General features: G+C 44.0%; 1 protein-coding gene across 2 annotated transcripts in view; it reads left to right on the top strand.

Moving 5' to 3' along the window:
• ppm1na (protein phosphatase, Mg2+/Mn2+ dependent, 1Na (putative)) overlaps positions 1–22,367 on the top strand; it is a 28,164-nt gene extending 5,797 nt beyond the window's left edge. The window contains exons 2-5 of one of the 2 annotated variants that reach the window (XM_051934228.1): positions 4,951–5,068; positions 7,364–7,475; positions 11,953–12,028; positions 21,647–22,367. In XM_051934228.1, coding sequence (XP_051790188.1) covers positions 4,951–5,068; positions 7,364–7,475; positions 11,953–12,028; positions 21,647–21,676 — 336 coding nt within the window. In that variant the 3' untranslated portion in view covers positions 21,677–22,367. The remainder of the gene's footprint in view (positions 1–4,950; positions 5,069–7,363; positions 7,476–11,952; positions 12,029–21,646) is intronic. The other variant, XM_051934232.1, reaches the window with a different exon arrangement.
• The last annotated feature ends 1,397 nt before the right edge of the window (positions 22,368–23,764 follow it).

Here is a 23,764-nt window from a genome sequence, read left to right on the forward strand (position 1 = left end):
TGTGGGCGTCTCCCTTTTATACTAGCCAGACCACAAAGGGGCGGAGCTTCTCTGGCTCCGTTGCCCCCTTAGGGGGTGGCTTCTTGCTGCTGTGAGGAAAAACGGAAACAAGATTGTTAGCAACAGCGCCGCCTTTCATTCCGGAGTGGTGCCAGGAAAGTGACCCTCTGGCACGCATGTGACAAAGTATATATAAAGAAATAAATAAATAGTTTATAATGTACTGTATGTGACATCAAGTAAATTGTAAAAATTTTTTTACAGCTGGTATGCTGAAGTCTATGTATTAAGAAATGCAGAGCCATTGTTTCTCAAATTGAATGTACATGGAGGTGGATAAAACTATTACAAATCGTGATAAGTTCTGTTTAAGTAGTTTGTACTTATTGCAATTTATTGAATCCCACCCTAACTGCCGACATTTTTAATAGAAGATGGTTTGGATGTTGATGTGCATATGAGTGAGCCCAGTGGTGGTCTGGGGCCCCATTAAGTGCTTGTGTACCAAACTGCTAGAATTGCCTGCTTGGGTGGGCTTCAGCTCTCCCTGACTAAAAATTGGGATTTATAAGACATACATTAAGTTTTTATTCAATGTTTTAGGGGTCTGCACAACCCCCCAACCCCTAATTTCACAAGGAACCTCGTGCGTCATTCAGGTGTCTTCCCCTTCTTCGGTTATTTCACACCGTACTTATTCCACAGTAAAGCAGCTCTCGCTATCAGAGGCCAGCATGAGAACTCGAAAGAAAAAGGAGTGTAAACCTTTGCTTGCACTTCAGGGACGTAAAGTCGGGATTACCTTGAAGATTATCTGAAAGCCTGATCTCCTTTGCAGCTGAATTTGGAGTCTGGAATAGCACGATCAATGGAATGGAACACTTATGAAACAGCAGATTATGTCTGAGCCTGCGTTACCTCAGCCTTTTGAGAGTTTAAAGTAGCCGGGCTAAATCGGAAGGTGGGGGGGGGGGGGGGGTGGGGGGGGGGGGGTCAATGAATGAATGTGTTTTATAAAGTGCCTACCTCTATGGGTTACAAAACAAACTAACTTTAACAGATGGAGCTGTGGACAGACTCAACTGGAACACTGAACACTGTGGCTTTCAGTGAAATGGAATACGTGGTGGCAGCGGTGGGATTTTTTTTTTTTTTTGCTAACATCCAGTTCAGTCCCTCTTGCCACCCAATCAAATCTTGAAAGCGGTGATGCTCCATGATTATGGGCTTGCACAGAATTTGATAACGAGACCTCTACTTACTCGTCTCAAAGTCCAAATTCCATTCTCTTATAAAAACACTTGATTCCGGTTTTATGAACGCTCAGTCCACAGAAAAGAAACCCACAGGAACGGGCATTTCTGTAGCTCATTCTCAGGTGACAACTGGACGTGCAATGCTCGATTCTTTTAATATCATAGAACAGGAGCACAAACTAATAAATGAATTACAAATGACCTGCACACCATAAGACAGATCTTTAAGGTGATCCCTCTTGGCGATCAGCTCATCTTCTGCTCACTTAAATCCAAATCATATTATGTGATATCATCCATCCATCCATCCATTTTCCAACCCGCTATATCCTAACTACAGGGTCACAGGGGTCTGCTGGAGCCAATCCCAGCCAACACAGGGTGCAAGGCAGGAAACAAACCCCGGCAGGGCGCCAGCCCACCACAGGGCACGCACACACACTAGAGATAATTTAGAATCGCAAATGCACCTAAGCTGCATGTTCCCATGTTTAATAACATGCTTTAACTGCAATCATCATGAAAATGATATTACGTATACTTCTCAGTATTTTAATTATTCAGAGAGCTGTAATATTATGAGCGTAATGGATTCTGTGTCCTGTCGGAGGAAGAGCACGTAGTGATTCAGGCACATAGAGCACATAGAAGATCAAATACACAACAAAGCATTTAACATGCCACTTTAGTTACAATGGGATTTGGGAAACTAGCAAATTACACGATTTTAAGATGAAGTTTATGATGTTCTACTTTAATGACAAAATAAACTACGTGATTGAAGTGGAAATTTCAAGATTAAAGTTGACATTTTGTGCTTTTTTTCACACCGTGTGCCTTTTTTTTCACTGTACCCTAATAAGCTTTCATATGACACTCAGACGGTGGGCTACGAGTCGCCTTTTCACAGCGACTTTGATATGTGACAACTTTTTTATTTCAGGCACTGCGCGACTTTGTGAACTTGAGCTTTCGAGTTTCTCCGACGCGCTATCAGCTTCCTTTTGTTGCTTATATAACTGTTTAAACCAACAAATAGTACGTTTTTCTTTGCCTCCATTTGGTATTCGCTGAAAAAAGTGTCTCCTTAGAATTTCAAGAGCAAAACTTAAAAGAAGTGGTGAGGCGGGGGGCCTTCTGCTGTTATGAACCTAAAATCTGGAATAGCTAACCAGTAGGAATTCTCCAGGCTAATACAGTGGAGAACTTTAAACAACTACTGAAAACACATTATTTTAACATGGCCTTCTCATAACTTCACTTTAATTTAACCCTGATACTCTGTATATCCAATTAATTATAATAACTATTCATGGTGGCTCTAAAATCTGTATTAACAGGTGGCGCAGTGGTAGTGCTGCAGCTGCTTTGCAGTAAGGAGACTGTGGAAGTTTGTGGGTTCGTTTCCCAGTTCCTCCCTGTGTGGATAGCGCTTTGAGTACTGAGAAAAGTGCTATATAAATGTAATGAATTATTATTATTAACCCCTACTCTCTCTTCTGTTTCTTTTCCCGGTCTTCTATGGTGGTGACCTGTGCCACCACCACCTACTCAAAGCACCATGATGTTCCTACATTGATTGATTAAAAGCCAGAAGTCTACATGACCATCATCATCAAGTCCTCCCATGAGAACCCTAAATACAAAGAGGACTATTTCATTTATGTTAGGTAGAATGCCCAGAGGTGGGTGGTAGTGATGGGAACTCCGGCTCTTTTCAAAGCTTCGGCTCTTTTGGATCTGCTCCCTTTAAAGAGCCGGCTCTTACGGCTCTTCGTTTAGTATCACTTGGATGCTTATGTTTTAGCCTAATTAAGCAATTATGAATGGTTTGTGTATAAGCAATTTCTTATTCATTGTTTTCAGACATTACGTATTTTATGTATTTTTTTCATTACAAAAAATACAGTTACTATTGTTTAACATTTTAATAAAAGCTTTAAATGAACAACCTAACACAAAACCACAGCAAACAAATTAAATAAAGGCCAAACTCAACAACAACAACACAACACTATGACTCTTTGAATAAAAGTTTTTAGGCCAGGTTGGCATTCAGAAATGCCAGATGCCTCAGCTTAGATGGGCTGATGTGATTTCTCCTCTCCGTGATTATTTGTCCTGTTTTTGAGAAGACTCTTTCTGAGGGGACCGATGTAGCGACAATGCAAAGTCTTCCTACCATTACCTTAACCAGGCGTGGGTAGACTGCAGCCTTAGCCTCCCACCAGCTCAGTGGGTCTTCAGCTCTTTGGATGAGGGGCTCCTCAAGATAGGACCTCAATTCCAGCATAGCATCAGCTGTGGGATTTCTCCTTGCAGTGTCTCCTGTTGCTCTTTCGTCAAAGAGCCTCCACACAGCAGCAGCTTGTGGTTCCTGTGAACACGGCCCTGCTCCAATTTCTTCCTCTTGGCCCTCTGATGGAGGAGCAGACAAGCTGCTGGGGTTGCATCTTGCTGCTGCTGCACTTATTCTTTGAAAAGCCTCATCCACAGCTCTGTTGTCATTAAATGCTACCTTTTTTCCCAGAGCAGCGGTTTCTGAAAGCAAAGTGTTGTACTCCATCCTCAGATACAGTATATAGTTATGGAATAATTGTTTGGGACAAAGTTTTTCTGCTAGGGAGAACATACATGGGGTTTAAGGCCTGTACAAAAGTTGTAAATCCTCTGTCCTCCACAATGGAAAATGGTTGAAAGTCGCTAGCTAGCATTTTAGCCAGCTCCTCATCGACACTTATTTGTTTGTTTGGCGTCATTTGTTTTGGAATAAATGTGCTTATTTTGGTTTGAACTGATGACCGTGTTATACCTGGGGTTTTCGGTAAGACAGTGGATGCTGCAGCAGAAGTACTTGGCTCTTTTCCAGGCTCAGTGGATGGCAGGAGAGAGGGCACGCTCTCCTCCAGTTGCACGGATGGGTGGGTGGTTCTTATATGTCTGTGCAGGTTTGTTGTTGACCCTGCTCTAACGGATATTTTCATATTACAAATTCTGCACTTAGTTTTACAGTCTCCAATATCGCTGAAATGCAGCCAGATGCTGCTTCTTTTTCGTCTTTCACTCATTTCTTCACTCTGTTTTTTCTTCACGATGCGCTTGCATTTAAATCTGGCTCTTCCTCTGTCGAGTCGACAGTGTCGCTCTGTGTACCTGGCCTGTACCAACGCTCGCTGTCTTCGGAGCGTCTGCCCCCCTTCCTTCTTTCACATAATGGTACGATCCTAGTCTGATGTGTTGTTCGTGAACGAGCCAGCATTATGCCCATATAAGTAAAGTCCTGCCCCTGCCAAATGGATTTTCAGCAGAGCTGAGCAGGAGCCGCTCAAGCTTCGGCTCTGCTTGACGGGCATCGGCTCCTCTCGTTCGCTTCAAAGCATCGGCTCTTAGAGCCGGCTCGTTCGCGAACGACACATCACTAGTGGGTGGGTGGTCTCGTGGCCTGGTACCCCTGCAGATTTTATTTTATTTTTTTCTAGCTGTCTGGAGGTATTTTTTGTTTTTTCTATCCTCCCTGGCCATTGGACCTTACTCTTATTCTATGTTAATTAGTGTTTGTCTTATTTTAATTCTTACTTTGTCTTTTATTTTTCTTTTCTTCATTATGTAAAGCACTTTGAGCTACATTATTTGTATGAAAATGTGCTATAGAAATAAATGTTGTTGTTGTTATTGTTGTTTACCAAACCTACAGGGCAGCCGGGACAACATCAGCGTCCTTCTGATTGGTTTCCCTGGCGCCCCCCAGGTTTCGCCAGAAGCACTGCAGCAAGAGGAAGAGCTGGAAGAAGTCATCAGCAACAAAGTGGCAGGTGAGCTCGAGTCGGACCCTTAGACTGCCCTTTCTGCGTGGCTGTTTGTCCCCTGCGCTTGTGTCTTCTCCCTGTTAGTGGCCCTTTTGACCGCAAGGCCCCACTGATTTGCATGCGTTGGTGTGTGTGACTTGTGAGTGTTGTATGCTTGTGGCTCACGGTGGTCAGTGAATAAGTAAAGAAAGAATCTGTTTTTGCGGTTCAGAACATTGACGTCAAAGCTTACACTCGTGAAAAAGTCACTACGTTCAATATTTTTATTCCGTGGACATAACAAGATTTGCTCTTAGTTTAAACAGTATCTTTAGGTGATGTACAAAATTGGTGAAAATGTAACTTAGCAATAGAATATTCAACAGAAAAATGTAGGGATATGCCAATTAAGTCTGTGGGAACAGTAAGTACCCCCTTGACTCTGATACTGTAGCTGATATCAAATCGGGGGTCCGTATAACTCGTCTAGCCGTTTCTGACATCGACTGGGAGAAAGTTCTTGACGTTCCTCTGTGCAGAGTTCTTTCTGCTGTGTGATGTTTGAGGGGTGTCTTGGGTGCACAGCCTGTTTGAAATCCCCCCAGGACTTTAACTTGCTCATTCTACAACCCTCCATTGCATTTCATTCCGGTCATTCCTTGCTGGATTTACTGATGCATTTAGGCCCATTGTCGTGTTGTAAGGTCCGCTTTCAGATCGGCATCAGTCTTCTGACAGATGGACTCACACTCTCCCTATTGTACAATAAAGAATTCCAAGAGGGTTCTATGCTGGGGAGCTGCAGGTTGAGTTTCGTTTCAGGGAGGGGATGCTGGCACATGCATGGTGCTGCTGCTCCTCCCTGTTAACAACAATTTATGTTAAAAATCGACAAAAGAGGACATAGCAGCACTTGAAAAGGTCCTGAGAAGAGCAACGAGGCTCATTCCAGGGCTACAGGGGATGAGTTATGAGGAAAGATTAAAAGAGCGGAGTCTTTACAGATTAAGTAAAAGAAGATTAAGTGGTGTGGCATGGTGGCGTAGTGGGTAGCGCTGCTGCCTCGCAGTTAGGAGACCTGGGTTCGCCTCCCGGGTCCTCCCTACGTGGAGTTTGCATGTTCTCCTTTGTCTGCATGGGTTTCCTCCCACAGTCCAAAGACATGCAGGTTAGGTGGACTGGAATCCTAAATTGCCCCTGGAGTGTGTGTGTGTGGGTGTGTGTGCCCTGCGGTGGGCTGGCGCCCTGCCTGGGGTTTGTTTCCTGCCTTGCGCCCTGTGTTGGCTGGGATTGGCTCCAGCAGACCCCTGTGACCCTGTAGTTAGGATATAGCGGGTTGGATAATGACTGAAGGGCGGCACAGTGGGTAGCGCTGCTGCCTCGCAGTTAGGAGACCTGGGTTCGCGTCCCGGGTCCTCTCTGTGTGGAGTTTGCATGTTCTCCCTGTGTCTGCGTGGGTTTCCTCCTGGTGCTCCGGTTTCCTCCCATAGTCCAAAGACATGCAGGTTAGGTGCATTGGTGATTCTAAATTGTCCCTACTGTGTGTTTGGTGTGTGTGTGTGTGTGTGGGTGTGTCCTGTGGTGGGCTGGCACCCTGCCTGGGGTTTGTTTCCTGCCTTGCGCCCTGTGTTGGCTGGGATTGGCTCCAGCAGACCCCTGTGACCCTGTAGTTAGGATATAGCGGGTTGGATAATGGATGGATGGATGATATCACATAATATGATTTGGATAATGGATGGACGATTGAAGTGTTTAAATTAGTCCAGTGGATCGAGACGGTGACTTTAAAATGAGTTCTTTAAGAACACGAACACACAGTTGGAAACTTGTGAAGCGTAAATTTTGCACAAACATTAGGAAGTTTTTCTTTACACAAAGAACGATAGACACTTGGAATAAGTGTGGTAGACAGTAAGACTTTAGGGGACTTCAAAACTTGACTTGATGTGTTTTTGGAAGAAATAAGTGGATAGGACTGGTGAGCTTTGTTGGGCTGAATGGCCTGTTCCCTTCTAGAGTGTTCTAATGCTCTGATGTTCTAAATCTTGTCTGTGGAGTGGGCGAGTGGTGCTCATCCTTGCAGCAATTAAGCCATTTGAGTCACCAGTCCATCACAGGGCACGCCATTACCTGAACTAAGATACCCTTTGCTAAAAGATATGCCAACTTAAACGTTTTCCAAACAAAATGAAATGATAATTTCAAGTATAAGGCAAACGGTTGACTTTGAGCAAAGAAAAGTGAATGCTTTGTGGCGACAGACAAGGTTTTCAGTGAACAATGCCTGACACGTTGAGTAATCGTCTCCTTTATGTGAAACAGAGATCTTTGACGACCACACTGGAACAGAAGTACCCGGCCTGGTCTCCGTCATAAAGCACCTGTCTGCGGAGTTGATTCCTGGACTGCCCCCTGGTGGAGGCCTTGCTAGCAAGTGAGTATCTTACTGTGCGGATGTAATAATAAACCTGAAGGGGAAACTAAGTGAACTACAGAAATGCTCTGTACAGCTTATCCCAGTGAGCGTCTTCATCACGAGTGAATGTAAAGGGCCCAGACATCTTAGCAAGCATCCAGTTCTTTTAAATACATTTGGATCACATCTCTACATATAAAAAAATCCAACATCTATCTGTCTGTCTGTCTGTCTGTCTACTTTTCATGAGAGAACTGCTTAACAGATTTAGATCGGGTTTTTTTTTTCTATAATTTGCTTGAACATTCCGGTTGATTTTGCAACTTCTCTTATTGCGCTAAGAATCACAGTTCACTTGCAGGAATGATTCATTCATATTGATCCGAGGCAGAGGCTGTGGGCCGAGGGAAGGGGGAAGCGTGACGTCAGGAGTGGGGAGCCGGGCGGGACCCTCCTCACTCATGCGGTGGCCTCTGTTCGAGTCGGTCTACCTCTGGCCACGTTTTTGGAGCACTCCTTGCCTCCGCTTAGCTAGCATTACCTGTTTATTTATTGATTATTAAATTTTGTCCTGTTCCAGTACTACGGGACCGGATGTGGCGGGGGACAGCTAGTCCATTTGTAAAGTTTCTAGCTGCTACCCATCTAAGAGGAATGCAAATCTTAGTAATCAACGTACACCTCAGTGTTAGCAATAATAATAATAATTCTTAAAATATCAATATAAATTATAATTAATAAATAAAAATTACTACAAATGTTTATGATGCACCATCTGTTGGAATTACAAATGCAATGCATATCCATCCATCCATCCATTTTCCAACCCGCTGAATCCGAACACAGGGTCACGGGGGTCTGCTGGAGGCAATCCCAGCCAACACAGGGCACAAGGCAGGAACCAATCCTGGGCAGGGTGCCAACCCACCGCAGGAAACAAACACACCCACACACCAAGCACACACTAGGGTCAATTTAGAATCACCAATCCACCTAACCAGCATGTCTTTGGACTGTGGGAGGAAACCAGAGTGCCTGGAGGAAACCCACGCAGAGACGGGTCTCTACTAAATGCTATTCAGTATGGGAGGCATAGAAGCAGTGTTAATGTTTGGGATGTGCCATCTGTTGGAATGTATCTTGTAATGCATGTAGCTATTACCATAATAAAAAAAATTACTACAAATGTTTATGATGCACCATCTGTTGGAATGACAAATGCAATGCATATCTCTCTACTAAATGCTATTTATTAAGGGAGGCATAGAAGCAGTGTTAATGTTTGGAATGTGCCATCTGTTGGAATGTATCTTGTAATAATAATTCTTTGCATGTATTTAGCGCTTGTCTCACTACTCAAAGCGCTTAGCAATTGCAGCTTAAGGGCCTTGCTCAAGGGCCCAACAGAGCAGAGTCCCTTTTTGGCATTTACGGGATTTGAACATGCAACCTTCCGATTGCCAGGGCAGATCCCTAGCCTCAGAGCCACCACTCCACGGTTTGCAGTGTACCATCTATTGGAATGTATTTGGAATGAATTAGTCATAAAATGAAAAACTACAAATGTTTGTGATGAGCTATCTATTGGAATGAGAAATGCAATGCATATGTCTGTGTTGTATGCTATCTGGTATGGGATTCATAAACACAGTGTTAATATTGGTGATGTGCCATCTGTTGGAATGAGAAATGCAATGCATGTTGTTTGTAATGTGTTGGACTGACAGAGACGTGGCAACCAGAGGGACCACAGACCCACAGACATGGAGACACTTGTCCTTTTATTAAGGTGGACTAGCTATGCTCCCAATAATAATAATAATAATAATAATAATACATTTTATTTATATAGCGCCTTTCCCATGCTCAAGGCACTTCACAGAGTTTAAGAAAGAACGGCAGGGGATACAGTATATAGCATTGTACTAAACCAAATAAATAAATAAAGAAGATTAAGACAGTAAATTCAGAGAAAAGCCTAACAGACAACATAATTGATGGTCTCACACACACACACACACACACACACACACACACACACACAGGTTACATACATGAGCATCTTGACAGAGAAGTAAACTGAGAGAAGGGTAATAAAGTCAAGTAGAGCTAAAAGCCTTCCTGAACAGATGAGTTTTGAGTTGTTTTTTAAAAGAATTCATGGAGTCCGCTGATCTCATTAATTTCAGCAGGTCATTCCAGAGTCTGGGCGCTATACAGCTGAAGGCCCTGCTGTCACCCATGGAGTGTAGATTAGTGAGGGGCACAACAAGATTACCAGAATCAGAGGACCTTAGTGGGCGGACAGGCACATAGTGATGGAGAAGGTCACTGATGTAGTTTGGTGCAAGGTTATTTAAGGCTTTGTAAGTTATTAGTAGGATTTTATATTCAATCCTGTATGACAAAGGGAGCCAGTGAAGACGGAGCAGGATGGTGTGATGTGCTCGCTGCTGCTGGTTCGAGTTACGACTCTTGCAGCTGAGTTTTGACTAAGCTGGAGCTGTGATATAAGAGTAGAAGGGGCACCTGCCAACAGTGTGTTACAATAATCGATGTGGGATGTGATTAAAGCTTCTCAGCGTTACAGAAGGAGAGGAAGGAGCGAACACGGGATATTTTACCGAGGTGAAAGAAAGAAAGTTCCTTAATGTGATTTATGTGGGCAGAATAAGAAAGGGAGGAATCAAAAATGACACCAAGATTTTTTACAGTAGAGGCAGGTCTGATGAGATCACTGCCAAGATGGACTGGGAAGGAGCTCCTTTTATTAAGTTGCATTTTAGTCCCAACTTGCAGGAGTTCAGTTTTATTGCAATTTAATTTTAAAGAGTTCTGCTCCATCCAGGTTTTAATTTCACTAAGGCAGGTTGTGAGCTGTGAAAGCTCTGATGAAGTTCCACTTTTAACATTGAAGTAGAGTTGAGTATCATCTGCATAAAAATGATAACCCAGTCCATAGTTATGGATAATATAGCCAAGGAGAAGCATGTAAATACAGAAGAGAAGAGGGCCGAGGACAGAGCCCTGAGGAACTCCTTGTGTGACCGGCGCTGAGCTGGATCTGCTGTTGCCAAGACTAACAAACACTTGCCTATCAGTCAGATAGGACTTGAACCACTGGAGGGCAGTGCCAGAGATACCCAGCATGTTCTCCATTCTGGACAGTAGGATGTCATGTCTGACCTGAGTGTCAAATGCTGCACTGAGGTCTAACAGAATTAATATGCTGATTTGTCCAGAGTCTGCTGCCATAAGCAAATCTTTGGTTACCCGTAGCAGAGCAGTTTCACAGCTGTGCTGCGCCCTGAAAGCAGACTGAAAGGGTTCCATCAAATTATTAGAGGTTAGGTAATTGGTGAGTTGGGAAGCTACAACACGCTCAAGAACTTTTGACAGGCTGAAATTGAAATAATCAATGCAGATGTCATGTCTCTCTATTATAATAAAAAAATCTTGGGTCGAGACGTGATCTTCTCGGAAGACACTTTGACGTCCCGCGAGAGAAGACAGTGAGACAAAAGGAAAAGCTGATTCATCCACATCTCCTTAGCATGCGTTCAGCCCTCCCCCTTCACAATGCGAGGAGCATAGTGCGCCCATAGGAGATGGGCAAGCAAAGCGAGCAGGGGATAAAGCCCCCTAGTCTTTTATATATAACACATAGGTTGTCCATTTGGACTGGTATGGACACGATCCCCATCTCTTGAGGCTGCTCTTTCCTCCTCTGATAAAGCTGCCCATTCCCACCTCTTCCTCTAAGTGTTGCTCATAGAAACAGACCACTCTACATAGACGAAGCGTTTTGCTACCACGTGACCCTGAGGAGGACCGTTCCTAGTGGTGATTGGCAGGTGGCTCCACCACTTGGGGAACCACCCACAAAACACATGGGACATAATTCAGGCCTTTTCCCTTTATCCATAAACACCAAAGAAAAATGTACATAATTAATAAAATTACACATTAATACAAATAAATGGCATAAAATTAGACAATACAGACAAGAAACACAACTGTGAACCCCAGCCAGGAGAGAAACGCTATGAAGCACAAAGGGCTTCTCATTCTAGGCATTATGGATTATGGAGACTCAAGCCGGGCGGCACGGTGGTGCAGTGGATAGTGCTGCTGCCTTGCAGTTGGGAGACCTGGGGACCTGGGTTCGCTTCCCGGGTCCTCCCTGCATGGAGTTTGCATGTTGTCTGTGTGGGTTTCCTCCCAAACACATGCAGGTTAGGTGGATTGGCGATTCTAAATTGGCTGTAGTGTGTGTCCTGCGGTGGGTTGGCACCCTGCCCGGGATTGCTTCCTGCCCTGTGTTGGCTGGGATTGGCTCTAGCAGACCCCCGTGACCCTGTGTTCGGATTCAGCTGGATGGATAGATACTCAAGCCGGTAAAATATGAAACGAAAATATATTGTATTGAATAGATTTAATTGCTGTATACAATAATAATAATAACAATGACTTCCTCTTTGTCTTCCCACTTTAGAAGAGACTTCATTTTTTCCTCTTACTATAAGCTGAGAGAGGAGCGAACCCGTGACATTCTTAAGGACTCAGTGGTGGTGAGTATTTAATTAGTTTTTGCTTTTTTGGTGTTTTATTTTAACCAGGTTGTGCATGTGGAAGTGTATTTCATATGAATAAAACAGAAACTGAACATTGTATTTTGGATATTTAGAATGGTTACTACCTATACTTTTTTTTTGCACGCAGGACATGCGCAGATATCACCTGAGACAGATCTGATATTGCACCTTTTTGTAAATTAGATATTTTCCACCTTAATTAAAGGACAAGTGTCTGTGTTTCTATCTATGTGTCCGTACGGTTGCTGTGTCCCTGCTTTCCAACAGATGGTGCATCACATTAGCACTGCTTTTAGTGGTTCTGTGCCAAATGGTACGTAACGGAGACTTAGCCACCAGATGCACACATCACAATACAAACGTTTTACGCTGAGACTTTTGTTGATTATTGAGTTTTCAGCCCACCTTAGATCCGCCACACAGCTGGTGTGATAGACGGCCAAGAACCCTGCCCCGCCGGGATGCCTGGAGGAAGGAGGAACCGGGAGAGCGGCACTTCTTTTCCCTGGGTACCCGGCCGGTCCTTGATCCCTGGGGGACAGCATTTTCGGGACACCAGGAAGTGCTAACAGACCAGGGATGGTTTATGCCCGGAGTGCTTCCGGGTGAAAGGGCAGCACTTCCGCCACACTGGTTTGAATGTCACTTTTATGTCTATTTTGTTAATTGTTTATGATCACATTATTATTTAATTTCTTAATGGCCATGTATGTTATGTAGTGTATGTTATGCATGTTATGAACTGATTATTAACTTTCTATTGAATTATTTTTATTTGACTTACTCTTGAAGACACAGACCCCTCAGTTGTTTCTTTTTCCTTAATTAGCATCCAAACAAATAATGAGATCTGCGGTGGGCTGGTGCCCTGCCCGGGGTTTGTTTCCTGCCTTGAACCCTGTGTTGGCTGGGATTGGCTCCAGCGGACCCCCATGACCCTGTAGTTAGGAGATAGCGGGTTGGATAATGGATGGATGGATGGAAAAATAATGAGATACAAAATGAGCCAAAACATGACCAGCAAACTGTGACCATCATACAATATCTGAAAATAAAGCAAGGTGAAGGTCTCAGGAATGTTGATCTGCTCTTAGAAAAGAGAAAATCCACAATTTCAAAAAATGTCTGTTATTGCACAATGAGAGCAGAGACAAGCCATGGAAGTAAAGAACGAGTTTAATTAACGACAAGACTCGGTGCCTAATGAAGCAACTGGTTGGAATGAAATTGGTTGGAGTTTGAGGCCCTGACTTAGGTGGTCTTCTTTCGGCTCCCTCACTTCACATTTCATTTCTGTTTGGCTGCCATTTATGGAAAGAAATGAAACAATTCAGAGGAACAACGAAGAAATTCAGGGAAACATTTCTTAAAAACCAAGTCAATTAAAATGTATTCACAAGAAGTTAATTAGCAGCAAAAGCAGGTCACTAATTAAGAAAAGGGTTAGAATGAAAACCTGCAGCCACTGTGGCCCTCCAGGACTGGAGTTGGGCACCCCTGGCCTAAGGCACTGATGAGCTCTGATGCTTCTAAATGACATTTAATTGCTTATATGTTTTATGCGCTAGCTGAAGAGCTTGCCCTTTACTCACACAGGCAAAGGCCTGGCATGCAGTTTGTTTCGTCTTCTGTCAGTAAGAAGCTCCGCTCCTGCATTTCTCAAAACAAAGTTTGCCTGCTTGTTTCCTCAGAGAGCACATGGTGACCGTGTCTCACAGCTCGGCTCGCAGAAACTCAAAACAAGGCAAGTAAGAAGGGGACAGGCAGGCAAGAGGCCTCTCTAACAAAATAAATGGTGCCCTTTTAACGTTGTTTCAGGCCTAGACTTTTCATAGCTACGAGCACAAAAAACTATTGATCCTTGATCAAAATTCTCAACACTACCCATAACTGCAAGGTTCTGCCTTCAGCCCTATAACGATGGTCCATTCCTTGCGGTTCATTTGAATGCGCTTGGGAGTTGGTGAGTGATTACGGTGAGTTTTCCGTGCCTTGTGATTTTCAGGATATTTTAAACCTTTGCTCCGTTATGTGATTTTTGTACTCAGACTGGGTTTGCTTTTCATTGTGTCAGGCAACACCTTTTGCCTTTTTGTGCTCCACAGAGCTTACATTTCATTACAGAACAATTTTTAAAAACATAAGTGTTTTATTTTATATAAAATGAGGTGCTTGCCCCTATTACTAGCAGGGCTTTGATGTTACTATTTCCCATTTAGTGGGCATTGTTGGAAGTTTTTGGGACTTTGCTTTAGGAACTGTCGAGTAACACAACAAAGCGTACCAAAGCTCACATTTTACAACACTCCCTGATCTGCTTCTCTCTTGTCTGAACAATTTACGATGTGTACATGAATGTATGATGTTGATACCCATTCGGTACTCTAGTCTGAATTTTTTACCCCACATATATTTAAAAAAGACCTTTCAGAATTATTATTTTAAGGGTACATTAGCTGACCATCATCATCATCATCAGTCAGCTGATGATGAGTGTTGCTGCATGAAAATAAATACAGAGGGTGCACTGCAAGGTGCAAGTCACTCATAAGCCTCAAGAATAGTACTAGGGTGTTGTACCGTGTTAGCCATTATGAATGTAGAGAAAAGCCAAGCAAAATGACACCTTTTATTGGCTAACTAAAAAGATTACAATATGCAAGCTTTCGAGGCAACTCAGGCCCCTTCTTCAGGCAAGATGTAATTACATCTTGCCTGAAGAAGGGGCCTGAGTTGCCTCGAAAGCTTGCATATTGTAATCTTTTTAGTTAGCCAATAAAAGGTGTCATTTTGCTTGGCTTTTCGTCTCAAGAATAGAAAGGCTAGATTGGACTTTGCTAAAGGACATCTAAGAAGGCCAGCACAGTTCTGGAAAAACATTCTTTGGACAGATGAAACCAAGATCAACCTCTACCAGAATGATGGCAAGAAAAAAGTATGGAGAAGGTGTGGAACAGCTCATTATCCAAAGCATAGCACATCATCTGTGAAACATGGTGGAGGGAGGCAGTGTGATGGCTTGGGCGTGCATGGCTGCCAGTGGCACTGGGACACTAGTGTTTATTGATGATGTGACACAGGACAGAAGCAGCCGAATGAATTCTGAGGTGTTCAGAGACATACTGTCTGCTCAAATCCAGCTAAATACAGCAGTCAAATTGATTCATGATCCAGATGGACAATGACCCAAAACATACAGCCAAAGCAACCCAGAAGTTTATTAAAGCAAAGAAGTGGAAAATTCTTGAATGGCCAAGTCAGTCACCTGATCTTAACCCAACTGAGCAGGCATTTCACTTGTTGAAGACTAAACTTCAGACAGAAAGGCCCACAAACAAACAGCAACTGAAAGCCGCTGCAGTAAAGGCCTGGCAGAGCATTAAAAAGGAGGAAACCCAACATCTGGTGATGTCCAGGAGTTCAAGACTTCAGGCTGGCATTGCCAGCAAAGGGTTTTCAACCAAGTATTAGAAATGAACATCTGATTTCCAGTTATTTCATTTGTCCAATTACTTTTGAGCTCCTGAAATGAAGGGATTGTGTTCAGAAAATGCTTTAGTTGCCTCACATTTTTATGTAATCGTTTTGTTCACCCCACTGAATTAAAGCTGAAAATCTGCACTTCAACTGCATCTGAGTTGTTTCATTTAAAATTCATTGTGGTAATGTACAGAACCAAAATTAGAAAAAAGTTGTCTCTGTCCAAATATTTATGGACCTAACTGTATATCATAGATTTTTTTCCTTTCCAAGGATATCATTCAAATGATTTGAAGCCAAATTTTCAGTCTGTCGCATTTTCCTCTTAAGTGTTTGATTAAATCAAACATTGCATGATGAACACACACAGATGTAAATGGAAACACGTTAGATTGAGAACTGCTGGCTGTTTTATCATTTACATCTTATTGTTAAGGAGCCATTAAAACACTGAATGCAGCTGTTTAAGACTGAAATAAGCAATTAAGGGTGTGGAACCTTAACAAGCGAGACCACTAAAATAAAACATGAAAATGTCACTTGAGCTTCATCAACACTAATTGACTTCTCATTAAGAAACTGGGTTGGAACAAAAGCCGCAGCCACTTCGGATCTCCAGGACTGACTCTGCCCCACCCCTGGTCTAGAAGAACTTTATAACGTGGTGATCAGGGGCCTCATGTATAACGCCGTGCGTAGAATTCACACTATAACATGACGTAAGCACAAAAGCGGAAATGTGCTTACGCACAAAGAAATCCAGATGCATAAATCTGTGCGAACGCCAACTTCCATGTTCTTCCGCTACATAAATCCCAGTCAGCATGAAAATTAACGCACGTGCACGCGTCTGCTGTCCCGCCCCAACTCCTCCCAGAATTATGCCTCTTTGAATATGAAAATCAATATAAATAGCCCTTAAGCTCAGCCTTCTGTGAAAAGGCAATGGCAAAAGTACAAGGAAAAATAGAAGAATTTCAGTGAATACCAAGTGGAGGCAAAGAAAAACGTACTATTTGTTGGTTTAAACAGTAATATAATAGACAAAAGGAAGTTGATCGAGTGACATAGTATGTCGGAGAAACTCGAAAGCTCAAGTTCACAAAGTCACACAGTGCCCGAAATAAAAAAAGAAGTTGTCACATATCAAAGTCGGAGTGAAAAGGGGAGTCGTAGTCCACCATCTGAGTGTTGTGTGAAAGCTTAGGGTACAGAGAAAAAAAATAGGCACACAGTGGGGAAAAAAGCACGAAATGTCAACTTTAATCTCGAAATTTCCACTTTAATCACGTAGTTTATTTTGTCACTTTGTCATTAAATTAGAACATCATAAACTTCATCTTAAAATCGTGTAATTTACTAGTTTCTCAAGTCCCATTGTAACTAAAGTAGCACGTTAAATGCTTTGTTTTGTATTTCATCTTCTATGTGCTCTATGTATGTGAATCACTGGGTGCTTCTTAAACGGGCTTTCTCTTCCTCCGACAGGACACAGAATCCATTACATTCCTAATATTACAGCTCTCTGAATAATTAAAATACTGAGAAGTATACGTGATATAATTTTCATGATGATGGGAGTTAAAGCATGTTATTAAACATGGGAACACAGTGGCGCAGTGATTGGTCGTGTCTCACGCAAGATGCTTGCTGTGCCGTGCGCAACCTTCGATGAAATACTTAAATGCAGCAGTACTGTCTCTTTCAAACGTACTAACGTCCAGTTCCTGTCCTTACTTTTCTTTCTCCAAATACCCAATCGCCACACAATCAGCTCTGTAATAGACGTTAAGCCATCTGTAAGCTTAGAACGCCGATTCTTCAAAACATAAGAAACATTGAAATATCTTCGTAGTACATGTTTAATTATTCCATCCGTCTATCCTTCCAGTGTCATGCCAGCACCAGCAAGAATACAGCGCGAGGCAGGAACAGTCCGTGAATGGAACGCCAGCTCCTCCAGCTGCGGCACCATGTAGTTAAAGTTAAAGTTTTATCTGTATAATATAATAAACATATTTTGCTGCATTTCATCTTAAAAATGATATCGTCATCATATGTAAACATGCACTTTATAAAGTGGCTCAGGTTTTGCAATATTATAACTGTATCGTAAGTTTACAGTGAGGTAATTGTACTTATAAATACTAACAGTTCTACAAGGAGCACTTGATGGACTGATTGAGTGTGTTTAGAGTTCTTGGGATGAAACTATTTCTGAACCGCGAGGTCCGTACAGGAAAGGCTGTGAAGCGTTTGTCGCATGAGAGCAGTTCAAATAGACAGCATGGCTGAGGAGGCTGTGAAGCGTTTGTCGCATGAGAGCAGTTCAAATAGTCAGCATGGCTGAGGAGGTGTGTGCTTGATGCCGTATACTGATAATTCTCTTTCCGATCAGCTGCTGTAGAGCTGTGATTCACACTCAGATACAGTGATATAAATACTCCAAGTGGTGCAGTGAGAGTAATATGGAAAAAGATGATCTGCTGTGGCAACCCCTAATGGGAGCAGCTGAAAGAAGAAGAAGAAGATGCAGTGAGAGTAGCAACTCTAAAGCAGTTATGGTATTTGGAATAGTTTGACCATTCTGTGGACCATTATATTGTTACAGGTTAATTATAGTCAGATGCATTAAACTAATAAATAAAATGTGGTTAATTTCAGTGTGCTCATAAAGCCACATTAGGGATGTGTATCTAAAAAAGAAAGGATAACCACACAGGAACAGTAGCACTGCTTTGACGCTGGGTGCCGCCAGTCTGCAAAACCGAGCGGAGAACTTGCGTACGACAGGGTATGAGCTACCGTGGAAATGTGTGCGACTTTACGCCAAGTTTATGTTTTCCATCCATCCATTATCCAACCCGCTGAATACAAACACAGGGTCACGGGGGTCTGCTGGAGCCAATCCCAGCCAACACAGGGCACAAGGCAGGAACCAATCCCGGGCAGGGTGCCAACCCACCGCAGAGTTTAGGTTTTATACATCGCAATTTGAACGTGGAAACGTTCTTACACAACATTTCTCTGCGTACACACCGTTTATACATGAGGCCCTAGAACTTGAGTCTGGTCTCTGACCATATGGTGAATATTATGAAGAAACTTTGTTGTTCTGCATAGATGCATTGCATGTTGTGCCTATGTAGCGCATATCAGGTTGTGATAGAGATGGCCCCTCCATGTTTATAACACTGATCCTTTCAATCACAGGCTCTTTGTGTGGTAGTCAGTCATACTGATAAAAGCTCAGGAGTTGCAGAGAGAAATGAAGATCTCGAGGTATTGTAGAATTTTATCTTCAGGGAGGCACATTGGCTGTTGCCTCACAGCTCAGGTGACATTTTTGGGCAACAATAACGTGGTCCAGGACAGTTGGCAGACACCTTCCCAGACCTCTGGGACACTTTAAAGGCTATTACACCATTATAATCCACTCCAAACTAGTTCTTGCTTTGCCATCTCCTCACGGACTTTAATGCATTTTCCAGAGTTCACAAAATTCCGGAACATTTCTGCATTTTCACAGAACTCAAGGTGAAGGAAATTCAACGAGGTTCACACATCACTAATTAGAATGTAATCGCAGCTTCGCTCTGTTGTTGAAGGGTGCCCACGAGGTGACACTCCTCTGGTCATGGGTGACTTCAATGCAGCCACTGGCACTGACAGGGCTGGCTATGAAGATTGTCTCTGTCCCCATGGGTCTGGTGACCGTGGTGAAAGTGGCTCCATGTTCCTTGACTTTGCAAAAGGTGGGGGGCTGTGAATCTCTGGATCCTGGTTCCAGCGCCCAGAACCGCACTGTTGGACTTGGTACTGCAATACCAGTGGTGCGGCGAAAGAGATCGATCACATCCTCGTGGGCAGACTCTGGAAGCTCTTGCAAAACTGCAGGGTCTACAGAAGTGCCCAGTTTGTGAATACTGACCACAGACTTGTTGTTGCTACTCTTAGGGTCCAGCTTAGGTCCAGTAGGTTACCACCAACTACGAAAATTAGCCTGGACTTGGCCAGACTCCAAGACCAGGCTGTCTCTAATGAGTTTGCATGCAGTTTGTGTGAGGAACTTGCAGATTTGGGTATGACTGTCGATCCTAACATGACAAGACCCTGAAGGTTGCTGAGGGTTGTGTTGGTGTTACTGGTGTTCCCAGAAGGAGGTGTTTCACCACTGTAAGCACCCTGGATATCATTGAGAGGAGTCGCAGCACACGGCTCAATGGCAACTCTGGTCTGTACCAGGAACTGAGAAGGATTGCTGCGAGGGCTCTGAGGTGTTTGTTAGAGGAATCTGTGAGCAAGTGACACCCCATCTGTGGTCTAGCGACCCACGTCCTGCTTACAGAGGAATCAAAGCATTAAGCACATCTGAATCTGTTCCTCGGAGAGTCACAGTCAAGGCGGCTGATGGAACGGTCCTTACGGATGACACTGCAGTTGTGACCTGCTGGGCTGGCTACTTTGAGCAGTTGTTCAAAGCTAATCCTCCGGCTAGGACGTTGGATATCTCTGTGTCCGCGGTCCTTGAGGCTGATCCTCCAATTAGCTGTGAGCCATCCAATCTCACTGAGATTGTACAGGTAGTGAACCAGCTGAGGGGAGGAAAGGCTGCAGGGATCTGTGGTATAAGGGGTGAACTTCTCCAGGCTGGTGGTAAGGCTGTCCTTATGGCATTGCAAGCAATCTTTGCTTCCATTTGGGAGACTGGCATCATCCCAACTGACTGGAAAACGGGACTTGTTGTCCCTATCTGGAAAGGGAAGGGTGATCACCTGGATTGCAGCAACTACAGGGGGATAACACTGCTCTCGGAGCCGGCTAAGGTCCTTGCTAGGGTGGTTCTCAGTAGGATCCGTGATTACTTGCTCACCTACAAACGACCAGAACAGTCTGGTTTTACGCCTAAGAAGTCTATCATCGACCGCATCCTGGCATTGAGAGTTCTCATGGAGCGCAAACGTGAATATCAGCAGAGTTTCTTTGCAGCCTTTGTGGATTTTCATAAAGCGTTCGACTCAGTTGATTGAGCTGCCTTGTGGGACATCCTGAGGGTTCACGGGATCCCCTCAAGGTTGCTGGATATTATGTCCGGCCTGTACACTGGTACTATGAGTGCTGTGCAGAGTGGAGGCAGAACCTCTGTGTTTTTCCCAGTTGATTCTGGGGCTTGTCTTTGGTGTGTTCTGCTCTTACTCTGTTCAATGCTTGAATGGACTGGGTGTTGGGCAGAGTCGTGGGGTCCAGCAGCTGTGGGGCATCTGTTGGTGAAGAAAGATTCACTGATCTTGACTTTACTGACGATGCTGTGCTCTTCAGGGTCTTCGGGACTCTCGAGAGACTGAGTGAGGAGTCAGTGTCGGGGCTTGCGAGTGTCCTGATAAAAACCAACATCCAGGCCTTTAATAACCTCTTGGGCACGGCCATCAGCAGTGTGTCTGTCTGCGGAGAGAGTGTCGACCTCATCAAGAGGTTTACTTACCTTGGCAGTGACAGTCATGTCTCTGGTGACTCTTCCTATGAAGTCAGTAGACGGATTGGGAGAGCATGGGGGGGGTTATGAGGTCACTGGAAAGGGGTGTGTGGCGCTCTCGATATCTATGCAAAAGGACGAAGGTCCAAGTCTTCAGAGTCCTGGTGCTTCCTGTCTTGCAATATGGTTGTAAGACATAGATGCTATCTAGTGACCTGAGATGAAGACTGGACTCCTTCATGTGTGTCTCTTCAGAGAATCCTTGGGTACCACTGGTTTGACTTTGTGTTGCTCACGGAGTTCCGAATGAGGCACATGACCTGCATTGTGAGGGAGCGTCAGTTACAGCACTATGGCCATGTGGAGCGTTTTCCCGAGGGTGATCCAGCTCGTAAGATCCTCATTGTTGGGGACCCAAGTGGCTGGACCAGGCCAAGGGGTCACCCACGTAACACCTGGCTGCGACAGATAGAGGGTCATTTCCGGAGGGTGGGACTGGACTGCGTGTCTGCCTGGAGGGTTGCCAACCGGGATCCCGAGATGTTTCGTCGTGAAGTAGTGGGTGCGGCAACGCACTGTACCAGTGCAGGCTCCCCAATTTGACTTGAATTGACTGAAAAATATGTCGTTTGTTGTTTCAGAATCTGATGGTGTCCACTGAATCCAGCTAAGAGCCAGAGGAGCCACGGAAGAGAAGAGCTCTGGTGGGCACTTGGACCAATCCCTTCATAACTGCCAAGAGAGAAGACACTACAAGGAATCAAACGAGAATGCTGAGAAGTCCTGGAATGAGCTCCTGTTCTGAATGAGATCTTCCTCCACAGAATGTCTCAAATCATGCACATAATGGAGGACCGTGTCAAGGAAAATGAGGGAACTAAAACCAAACAAGGCATTTGCTCAGTGATTCAACAAGTTCACCATTTCAAACAATCCCTTCCAGTGTGTATTTTTAATTTCCTTAATAATGACTTACTCTGTTATTTTTTTTCCTGAATATATTTTCTAGTTTTCACACTGTCACTGATCACTTCAAATGTCACCGCAATTCTGGCTCTACACTCAGCGGCCACTTAAGTAGGCCCACCTGCTCCTCCAGTCCAATTGTAGGATTGCACACAGTCAAGTGGTCTGGAATGGCCAACCGTGTGATTTTAACAACTCTGATGGTGAGATGATTGTTGATGCCAGACATGGTGGTGGTGATGGTGCCAGAGGCCCTTCTTGGAATTTCCCACATTAATGCAGTTGTGCTTCTGCATCAAGGACCAGTGGACACAGCTCTGCCAGATGTTGTGCAAAAAAAAGTAATAAGCTTCCCTAAGTATTTTAACCTATTATTAAAATATTTAAATACCCTCATTGTTGTCTTCATCAGTAATTCTTTCAAAATTTTAATTCTATAACCTAGAAAAGTCTTGCTTCTTGTATTATGTGAGACTAACTTCATGGTGCTGTTCATGTTCTGATTGCCCTGCGGTGTTCTCTGTACACTTGGGTGTGAGCACATGGGACGACTGAAGTGATGGGGCTTGAAGGTTAAAGTCCCTTATTCTCACCATTAAAATCATGCATTTGCATTTTCTACTTAAGCTTTTTGGGGTCAACACTATGGTGTGTGAGGGATTTCAGCTTCAAGTTCAATCTGAGACACCAGAACTATGAAGACATCTGTGTAAAATATGAATAAAGTTCATTAAAGTCCAGGTCAGGTCAGGTTGGAGAGCATGCAATGGTACAACATGTTGCCGCACCCTGGATGGCAACCCACCAGGTAGGCATATAGTCCAGTCCCATAATTCGGAAATAACCCTGTATCTGCCGCAGCCAGGTGTTATGTGGGCGTCTCCTTGGCCTGGTCCAGCTACTCGGGTCCTCAACCATGAAGATCCTGTAAGCTGAATCACCCTCAGGGAATTGTGCCACATGGCTGTAGTGCCGTAACTGATGCTCCATCACAATGCAGGTCATGAACCTCATTCGGGAATCCATGAGCAACACAAAGTCAAACCAGCAGTACCAAAGGATTCTCCAAAGGGACCCAGTACTGAAGGAATCCAATATTTGTCTTAGGTCACTGGATAGCGTCCATGTCTCACAACAGGAACAGGAAGCACCAGGACTCTAAAGACTTGGACCATTGTCCTTTTTACAAAGATATCGGGAGCACCACACACCCCTTTCCAGCGACCTCATGATCCCCCATGCTCTCCCAATCCGTCTACTGATTTCATAAGAAGAGTCACAAGAGATGTGAATGTCACTGCCGAGGGAAGTAAACCTCTCAACGAGGTCAACACTCTCTCCACAGACAGTCACACTGCTGATGGCCGTACCCAAGAGGTCATTAAAAGCCTGGATCTTGGTTTTTAATCAGGACACTCGCAAGTCCAGACACTCTGACTCCTCGCTCACAGCCTCCATTGACTCTGTGAAGATCACAGCATTGTCAGCAAAGTCAAGATCAGTGAATCTTTCTTCACCAACAGATGCCCCACAGCAACTGGACCCCGAGACCCTGACCAACACCCAGTCCAATCAAGCCATGAACAATGTAGGAGCAAAAACACGCCCCTGATGAACTCTAAAATCAACTGGGAAAAACGCAGAGGTTCTGCCTCCACTTTGGACCGCACTTGACATTCAGCAACCCCACAAAGTCTCAGGATATCCCACAGGGCAGCTCAATCGAATGCTTTATGAAAATTAACAAAGTTCTGCTGATATTCGTGTTTGCGCTTCATGAGAACCCTCAGCGC

The sequence above is a fragment of the Erpetoichthys calabaricus genome, chromosome 1 (genome assembly GCF_900747795.2).
Source record: "Erpetoichthys calabaricus chromosome 1, fErpCal1.3, whole genome shotgun sequence".
Taxonomy (NCBI): domain Eukaryota; kingdom Metazoa; phylum Chordata; class Cladistia; order Polypteriformes; family Polypteridae; genus Erpetoichthys; species Erpetoichthys calabaricus.